Here is an 8732-nt window from a genome sequence, read left to right as displayed (position 1 = left end):
TGTCCAAAATGTTTCCAAAATGAAACTAAATTGTCAAAATGACAAAATGTGTTCATAACTATTAAACAATAACTCAACAAACATCTAAAATATATTTTTTAAAAAGTAAATGTTCCCTCAAAAATCCAGAATGACATTTGTTCAAAATTAATAATTTTTTTAAGCCTAAAAATTTCCTAAAATGAAACTAAATTGTCCAAAATGACTCAAAGATTACCCAAAATTACAAAATTAAAGAAAGAATTGCTCAAAATTATGAAAAAAAAATCCAGAATAACAACATTCGTCCAGAAATAATATTAAAAAATGTCCCAAAATTTAAAAAAAAAAAAAATTTCAAAAAAGTGTCCAAACTTTTCCCAGAATTAAACTAAATTGTCAAAATGGATTGAGCTAAAAAAAATGACAGAAACATGTCAGAAATGATTCAGATATTGTACAAGTTAACTCAAAAAGTTGTGGAAAATGACAAAACTTGTTCATAACTAATAAATAACGACTCAACATGTGTCCAAAATTAGAAAAATAAAAAATAAAAATTGTAAAAATTCCAAAACAAATCCAGAATGATGTTTGTCCAAAATTAATATTATTATTTTTTTTAAGTCTAAAAACTTCCTAAAATGAAACTAAATTGTCCAAAATGACTCATAAATTACCCCAAATTATAAAATTAAAATTTTAAAGAAAGAATTTCTCAAAATTACGAAAACAAATTCCAGAATAACATTTCTTCAGAAATAATCTTAAAAACTAAACTAAATCGTCCAACTGCTCTTAAAATGTGCCTAAATGACAGAAACGTCTCTGAAATAACTCACATGTTTTACTAAACAACTCTAAACTCTGGTCATAGCTGTTCCTGTGACTCATAATCAGCTAAATGCTGCAGCAGCAGCTTTACTTTGTTTCTGTGGTGTTGGTCTGAGAGTTTCTCTGATCTGCTGACAGACTCGTACACGGTGGACTAACCATAACTACCAAACAGCCAAACATCTTCCTCCATCATGGCTCCGTCTCCAACACGTTTATATAGATATCTATACCCTGGGCCGCTATGGAGCTCCGCCGTGACCTGATCTTTTCCTCCGTCGTGCTTTAACGAGCAGCGCCGCTGATGAACCCGTGCAGCCGCTGCAATTAGCCGACGTATCCCGAGCTGTCAGCGCAGGAAGCAGCACATAATTAAAGATGGCCGCCTTCCAGCCGCCCGGCCTTCATTAACACCATCAGCTCCACCTGCCGCCTTCGTATTTATTTTTTATCCTCTGCAGCTCGTTGTTGTTCATTAAGTCCTCGTGCAGGAGACCAGTGTCCAGACTGGACCCATCATCATCCGGCGCGTCGCACTAAATCTAAACTACATGAATTAAACACTTTCTTCTTTTTTCTGCCTCCTCTTGTGGTTTTACTTCATTTTCTTGTTGATCAAACTGTTCATTGAGTACAAACAGCAGCAGCAGTGTTAGGCGTTACATTTTCACCTGTCATACGTACAGAATACATTACTTAAAGGTTCCCTGTGCAACATTCAGCCCTCTGCAGGAGCTCCTGCTGCCTCCTCCGGTACCTTAACGAAAGGTTCTGTCCACGAGAGGCAACAGAAAATTAGCTGCGTACGACACGCTGAGCGGTCCTCATTTAACCCGACTTCCATCTCACCTGGTTCTGCTCCGCTCGGCTCGTGTCTGTGGGTTTCCTCGGTTCATCGGACCACAGCGGAGCAGATACGAGCCGACAAGCAGAAGCAGCTCCGGCTGAGCTGGAGGCAGCAGCAGCAGCAGGAGGTGAACGGGCCGCACGGAAAGAGTTCAACATACACGACTTCTATCAGGACGGGTCATATTTAATGTTGTTTGGGTTTAAGGGAACCAGCTTCTGCTGCTCCNAATATATAATAATAATAAAATAAGAACTATACATCAAATAGACTAAAATATGGAATAAACTAAAAAATATAAGTAGTGAATAAATATAGGAATTAATAAGCACATGAATAAAAACATAAAATTAAAAATACAATAAAAAAATACATATAATAATATAGATAAATAGGTGAAGTAGGTCAGAAGTCTAAATTCATACAAAGTCATAAACAATACATAGAATAAACAAAAATGTGTAAATAAGTGAATAAATACAGAAATTAATAAGAAATAACAATATACATAACACACAAAAAATATATAATAAGAAATACAATAACAAAGAAAGATGAAGTCAAAATTCATAAAAACAAAATAAGATAATAAAAAACAAAGTCATAAATACATTCAAGATACTAAAATATGTAAATAAACAGAGATATAAATACATACATAAAATCCAAAATATTAAATAATAAAAATATATGAATTAATAATTACATGAAATAACCACATACATAACACATAAAATATTATAATAATACAAACAGGTATGTAGAAAGATGAATTCATAGAAAAATTCATAAAAACAAAATAAGGTAATAAAAACCAAGTCATAAACAACACAGAATAAACTAAAATATGTAAATAAACAGAGAAATGAAGGAACAAATAAATACGTAAAATAAAAAATACCTAAAGAACAAACAGTAAAATCTAGATATATAGAAGTCGACATTTAAAAATCTAAACGAGAAAATTAAAAAAAAAACCTAAATCATAAACAATCGATTGATGAGACAGAAGTATGTAAATTAGTGAATGAATAAAAAAATCATCATAAATATATAAAAGCCCAAAAAATAGACCCAAAAAGGAAACCCTGAACCTTCAAATGAGCAGAAACTGGCTCTTTAATAACATGAATTCATAGATATAGATATAAATATAAAATAGTCTTTTACTATGTTTTTATTTTAGTATATTTGATGGAGCATTTTTCACTTTTGCACTTTTTAAATCATCACTTTATTTATTGTCCATGTTGGACTTCAGCATGTGTTTAACTTCCTCTCTGGATATTTCTGCTCATCTATTCGTGTCTGTGCTCACGTCACAGAACTTCTGTCGTCTTCTGAACGGTTTCCTCCTGAAGCTTTTAACAGGAAGTGACCCGGACCGACTGCTGATGTCAGCGGCGGCCTCGTCGTCTCCATGGAGCTCGTCTAACGAGGATCCGCCCACGCTAACGAGACGAGCTGCTGAATGACTGCAGCAGAACGTTTTACGATCCGCCGTCCTCCACATTCATAAAGACATAAATGTGTGTGTGAGGGATCGACCGTGTGGCTGTTCAGGGCCAATAACGGTGATTATTGGTGATCAAAGAGGCAGAGAGCCGACATCTAAAGCCGATACTCGTTAAGCTGGATTGTTCTTCCCAGCATGTGGCGTTATTAATTACTTATCGACTGATTATTGACGGATTAAACACTCTTATCAGAAGCAGAGACTGAACAGGAAACACAAACCAGGAAATTAGCTCACGGCGGCTAATGCTACGCTAACAGCTAGCGGCTAAGTTAGCAGGCGGCTACAGATTCACCTGAAACAATAATTAATACTGAGTTAAGATCTGGAGCTTTAGAGGACAATAAAAGGTATGGAACAGAGAAAGATTGACAAACTAGAGCTGATCGATCAGGAGAAAAAAATGATCGATCAGGAGTCACAGAAACAGGAGATCATTAATCTGTCCTGTTTCTGTTTTACATATTTATTAATGACGTCGTCCTGCTGTCACGTCTCGATAAAACATCACGTCTGATGCATATCAGTTCTAAAGATGTATTGATCGGCCTTTTTGATGATCAATAATCAGCCCTACAAAACAACAACAAACAACAACATGTCGACTGATCCCTGCGTTAAATGTTGAAACTTGGATCTCGGCTAAAATAACTCGACACGTTTCCAACATGAGAAGGAAAAAAAAAAAAAATCTAAATTACAAAAAAAACAAAAAAATCCCACAAAGACAGAATTTGTCCAAAACTGTTAAAATTCACTGAAAATGACTCGACACATGTCCCAAATTAAAAAGAATTATTCAAAATTACTCAAAATTGTCCCCTAATCAATATTATATAATTAATATTGTAATAATTAGTACTTTAAAAGTCCCAACAATCCAATGTCCTAAAATTCCCCTAAATGAAGAATATCGTCCAAATGGAATCAAAAGTTTCCCAAAATGACAAAAACTTTTCAGAATTGGTGAAATATTTTACAAAATGTCTCATAAATCACCCAAAATGACAAAACTCTGTTTATACTGACTATGAAATAACTCAGCACAGCAACGAAATAATAATAAAAAATAGAACCGTTCAAAATTACTCAATATTTACTAGAAAGACATTTATCCAAGATTTATATCAAAAAATGTCCAAAATGTTTCCAAAATGAAACTAANTTGAGTTAATCTTTACACTATTTCAGTCATTTTTAAGAACTATTGAGTCATTTTTAATAAGACAATTAATTTCTGGCAGTTTTTAATAATTTTGTTCACTTTAGAAAAAATATTGGTCATTTTGCAGAAGTTCTGAACAGTTTTAAACATGTTTTTTGGTCATTTTAGGCATTTTTCAAGTTATTTTGTACAATATGTGAATCGTTTTTTAAAAAGTTTGGACAAGTTTTAATTTACCTTCGTTAGTTTGGAGTATTGTGGTGATTCTTTCGGGTAATTTTTCCTCTTTCTGTGTCTCATTGTGGTGAATTTAACCTTTTTTGTGGTGATGTTCAGCCTTTGTGGTAACTTCTGCATCTTTTTGTTCAGATTTTGATTCTTTCTCTGGTTTATTCTCTGTTGTGAGTTGAATTTGTCTCTTTTTGTGGAGATTTTGTGTTTTTTATGGTATTTTCTTCGTCTGTTTCTGATGATTTTGTGGCTTTTAGTGTTAATTTTGTATTTCTTTTTGGTATAATTGGGCATTTTTGTGCTGATTTTGTGTCAGTTTTGTCTCTTTTTTGGAGATTTTGTGTTTTTTGTGGTATTTTCTCGTGTTTTTGTTCAGATTTTCTTACTCTGTGGTATATTTGGTTCTTTTTCTATGGATTTTGAGTCTTTTGGCTAATTTTGCATCTTTATATGATGATTTTGTGTCTTTTTCTGGTAATTTTTCATCTTTTTTTTATTATTTTGTCTTTTTCTGGTAATTTTGTGTGTTCGTGCTGATTTTTTGTTTCTTTTTGGTATAATTGAGCGTTTTTGTGGTGATTCTGAGTCTTTTGGTTAGTTTTTTGCCTGTTTGTGGAGGTTTTCTGTTTGTATTAACATTTCTGTGTGTTTGTGGTAATTTTTCGTGTCTGATGTGAGTGTGGACTAATCAGACTCTGACCTGGTGACGGTGTTTGACGAGCAGCCTGATGTCCGGTTTGTCTCCGAGCCGGGCTGGGCCGGGCCGGGCCGGGCCGCGGCTCTGTTTGATGACTCAGATTTAAGTGATTCTTGTCAGCGATTGGAATAAAGTGAAAACAATCATTAGCTGCGCTGNTGATTGATTGATTGATTGATTGATTGATTCCTGGTCATGTGATGTTTTCTGTTCTGCTCTTATCTTTCATTCTCTTCCTGTCGTCTCTGAGCCGTCTCCGTCTGTCTCCTGTCACTGTGTCGTGGTTCTGATCCGACTGGCTGATCGGACTCTGTTTCTCTGTCACGCCTGAGCGGTTCCACCTCTGACCCGCCGTCCTGCTGTGTTTGTTGCAGACGACAGCCGGACGCGGTCCAGCGGGCGGCGGGTGGCCGTGACCGTGGGCAGCCTGCTGGACGACCAGCACTGGCACTCGGTCCACATCGAGCGCTTCAACCGGCAGGTGAACCTGACGGTGGACGGCCACGCCACGCACTTCCAGAGCCGCGGGGAGGCCCAGTCGCTGGAGGTGGACTACGAGGTGAGGTTCTGGGTTATAAAGAACAGGAGCGTCTCGGCGGACCGGAGAACACCTCCGGCTGAAGCTTCTCTCTTTAACCTCTTTAGACGGCTATTTTTAAGCAGCCGCGGGCCGCTCCGTGTTCTGGTTGTCCGTCCGTGCTGATTCTGTCCTGGTGAGCCCGACGCCTGGCCGGCGCCTGCAGGGACGTTATGCAAATACGCATCAGGAACAAAATAAAGAATAATCTGGAAGCAAAGGTGCCACAAAGAATCGGCCACAACGTGTAGAAACGCGTGAACCTGCAGAGACGGCCGGCCGGAAACATCTGGGACGCAGAGACGGACTGGACTGGATTAAAACAGAACCAACAAACAAACAAACAAACAAACAAACAAACAGATCAACTCTTTCAAAGAACAGCGAGTGTTGCTGCTACTCAGAGTTTGTATCGTATTAAAAGATCCAAAACTCCTGAAGAAAAGGAAAAAACAGAGAAACGGTGAAACTAGCAGCAAGTATCTGGACAGTAAAGAACATTTTAACTGATTTAACGACAACAAACTGAATTATTTTACAGTTAACATGTAAAATAATCATTTTAGTTTGATTTTAGTCGATATTGTCTGTATAAAAAAAAACCAAAAAAACTTAAAAACAGGTAAACAGCAAAATAACACATAAAACATTATTCACCGTTTATTTTTTTTATAGCAGATTTAAATACAGTCACACATTGTAAAATAATGTTTATAAAAAACACAACAAAAATAAACAGATAGACTGTAAAATAACAGCAAAAACAGTTTTTCTCGACGTCGTCTTTTCTTTCAGAGAACAAATATCGTTGCAGAAAAAAAAATCACCACAACACCAGAAAATAGCTGGAAAATAATTTACTGTTTTGTTTTTTTTAAGTTGATTTAAATTCATTGAAGCTGTAATTTTACAGTCAAACATTGTAAAAGAATAAATAAGGATTTTTTAAAGTCCAGTTTTTATTCTGAACTTTTCTAAAAGGAATCGAAACGTCTCAGAAACAACTCTCCAAACCGACTGAATTGTTCTGAAGTTAACACAACCGTCCAGCAGGACTTAAATATTGCACAAATTAAATAAAAAAATCTTATTATTGAAACTCTGAGCTGCAGCTTAAAGAAATTTTGTAAAATTGATTCATTAATTGCCTAAAAAAACAAAAATTTGATTAAAACTATTCAAAACGTGGTTAAATTACTTNTGGAGCAACGTAAACATGTTCTGTCATATGCTAACATGTACTAGCACATGCTAACAGGTGCTAACTCACGCTAACATCTCCCAGCAGACAGTAACCTAACGTCCTCGGTTCTCTGGTTCTCCAGCATATCAGCTGTTAGCTGTTAGCGGCTAGCATCATGTTTTATTTATGGTCAGAACGCTGCTCGGTGCAGCTCCAGTGTTCACGGCTAAATTAAAAACAGGAATCCCAGAACTGGTCCAGCTCAGACTTCATTTACTGAGTAACTTAATTAGATGCACATATTTCTGATGCTAAGTGTGTGTTTTTGTTGTTGTTGTTTTTCTGAGCAATAAAGCTGCTTTAAGCTAATTTAAATTTCATTTGTGTCCGACGGAAAAACAAACTCTGAATGAAAATGCATTCATTTAAACCGTCGACATCTGCTGCTGGCGGCGGCGCAGCAGCAGCAGCTTCACGTTTTCCCGCTCATCCTTCTGCTCCGGTTTCAGAGTCGTACGTGGCCGACTTCGACGGCCGCAGCTCGCTGCTGTACCGATTCAACCAGAAGTCCATGTCGACGGTGAAGGACGTGATCTCGCTGCGCTTCAAGAGCCACCAGACGGAGGGCGTCCTGCTGCACGGGGAGGGCCAGCGGGGCGACTACATCACCCTGGAGCTCCACCGAGGACGCCTGGACTTCTACCTGAACCTAGGTGAACCCGCCCGTCTGCTGTGAGTGGTGATTGTGAGGATCAGCGCCGGAGATTGAGGCGGCGATTGAGAGTGATTGAGACGAAGCGAAGCCTTTAAAAGAGGAACGTCTCCGTGATTGAGGTGCTGTTTCGCTTCTCGTCTCGACACACACACCGGCCAAGGCTTCAAATTGTGAAATCAGACATAACTGCAGAGTAAAAGGTAAACTGTTTTCCAGGCTCAGATAGACGACTTCACCCCGTAAAGCCCGACCGGCTGCAGGTTTCACTCGTTTATCTCACAAAACAGACAAAATGATTCAGCTGATCCGCCAGAAACTGTAAGAACATAAAGAATCGTCATCTTTGTGCGTTCTGTTGTAGAAACGAGACAAATCTGAGCTTAAAGTCCGATTTGCACTAAAACAGATTCTGTAAAATGCTAATAAGAAAAAATCAGTTGCACAGAATCATCAGAATTTCTCCAGAAAGACTCAAAAATGCGTTGCTTTGGTCAATAAAACTATTCAGAACTTTGGTCAAAATGACTTCTGTCCAAAAAAAAATCCAACATTGACTCAAAAACTGCCTGAAATGACAAAATTGTGTCCAGAACTAGTCCGATCCACTGAAACGAACTGAAATTTCTTCCAGAATGACTTGATTATTGTACAAAATGACTCAAACGTCGCTTTAAATGACAGAACTTTGTCCAGAACTGTTCTGATCCTGACTGGAATTAACTGGAAGACGTCCAAAAGCACTGAAAGTTCTCCTACATGACTCAGAATGTCTCCACAATGATTCAAAAATCATCTTAAATGACAAAACTTTATCCAAAATGATTCTGAACCTGCTGAAATGAACTGAAACGTCTCCAACAATGACTCCAAAATTAAATTACAAAAGAAAGAAGAAATCTGAGCTGAAACTTTTTCAAACTTTTACAAAATGACTCAAAATCAGAAAAAATCTCAAAAAAGGGACAAACTTTGTTCATAATTATTTTCA

At 37.2% G+C, this 8732-nt stretch overlaps 1 protein-coding gene across 1 annotated transcript in view; it reads left to right on the top strand.

Annotated features, from left to right (window-relative positions):
• The window catches only part of LOC103363696 (contactin-associated protein-like 5), a 156789-nt gene that overhangs the window by 33381 nt on the left and 114676 nt on the right, over positions 1–8732 (top strand). Inside the window, exon 5 of the mRNA XM_008290551.1 lies at positions 7539–7761. Coding sequence (XP_008288773.1) covers positions 7539–7761 — 223 coding nt within the window. The remainder of the gene's footprint in view (positions 1–7538; positions 7762–8732) is intronic.

The sequence above is a fragment of the Stegastes partitus genome, unplaced genomic scaffold (assembly GCF_000690725.1).
Source record: "Stegastes partitus isolate 25-593 unplaced genomic scaffold, Stegastes_partitus-1.0.2 Scaffold682, whole genome shotgun sequence".
Lineage (NCBI taxonomy): Eukaryota > Metazoa > Chordata > Actinopteri > Pomacentridae > Stegastes > Stegastes partitus.
The sequence above is the reverse complement of the archived record's forward strand: the minus strand, read 5'-3'. Positions and strand labels throughout refer to the sequence as shown.